The sequence below is a fragment of the Penaeus monodon genome, chromosome 30, assembly GCF_015228065.2.
Source record: "Penaeus monodon isolate SGIC_2016 chromosome 30, NSTDA_Pmon_1, whole genome shotgun sequence".
Taxonomy (NCBI): Eukaryota; Metazoa; Arthropoda; class Malacostraca; order Decapoda; family Penaeidae; genus Penaeus; species Penaeus monodon.
Genome location: NC_051415.1, coordinates 33109845 through 33110154, shown reverse-complemented (window position 1 = coordinate 33110154; position 310 = coordinate 33109845). Strand labels below are relative to the sequence as shown.

At 40.0% G+C, this 310-nt stretch overlaps 1 protein-coding gene across 1 annotated transcript in view; it reads right to left on the bottom strand.

Moving 5' to 3' along the window:
- LOC119592727 (ubiquitin carboxyl-terminal hydrolase 16-like) overlaps nt 1-310 on the bottom strand; it is a gene marked incomplete at its 5' end in the record, with an annotated part of 3579 nt that overhangs the window by 2574 nt on the left and 695 nt on the right. Inside the window, 1 exon segment of the mRNA XM_037941662.1 lies at nt 156-307. Coding sequence (XP_037797590.1) covers nt 156-307 — 152 coding nt within the window.

Sequence of the window (310 nt, the reverse complement as noted above, 5' to 3'; positions counted from 1 at the left end):
AAAAAGCATATCAAACACCTATGCGTATAAAAGGCATTTTCAAAATAAAAAAAGACCCAAAAAATTAAATGAACCAACTCATATACCATTATCTACAAAGCTAAAACCCTACATACTAACAAAAGGCACGCAGTAAAACATGTCCAAGTACTGACCACACATTCCATGCCTGAGTATTTAGGATAAGACAATGAGGATCTGAACGCGGAGTGCGATAGTGAAGAAAAGAATGCTGTTCTCGGGTGTTGCGGTCACAGCCTTGGTGGCCACAGAACAAGCACAGCCAGATCACAGGAACATAGGTATTCTG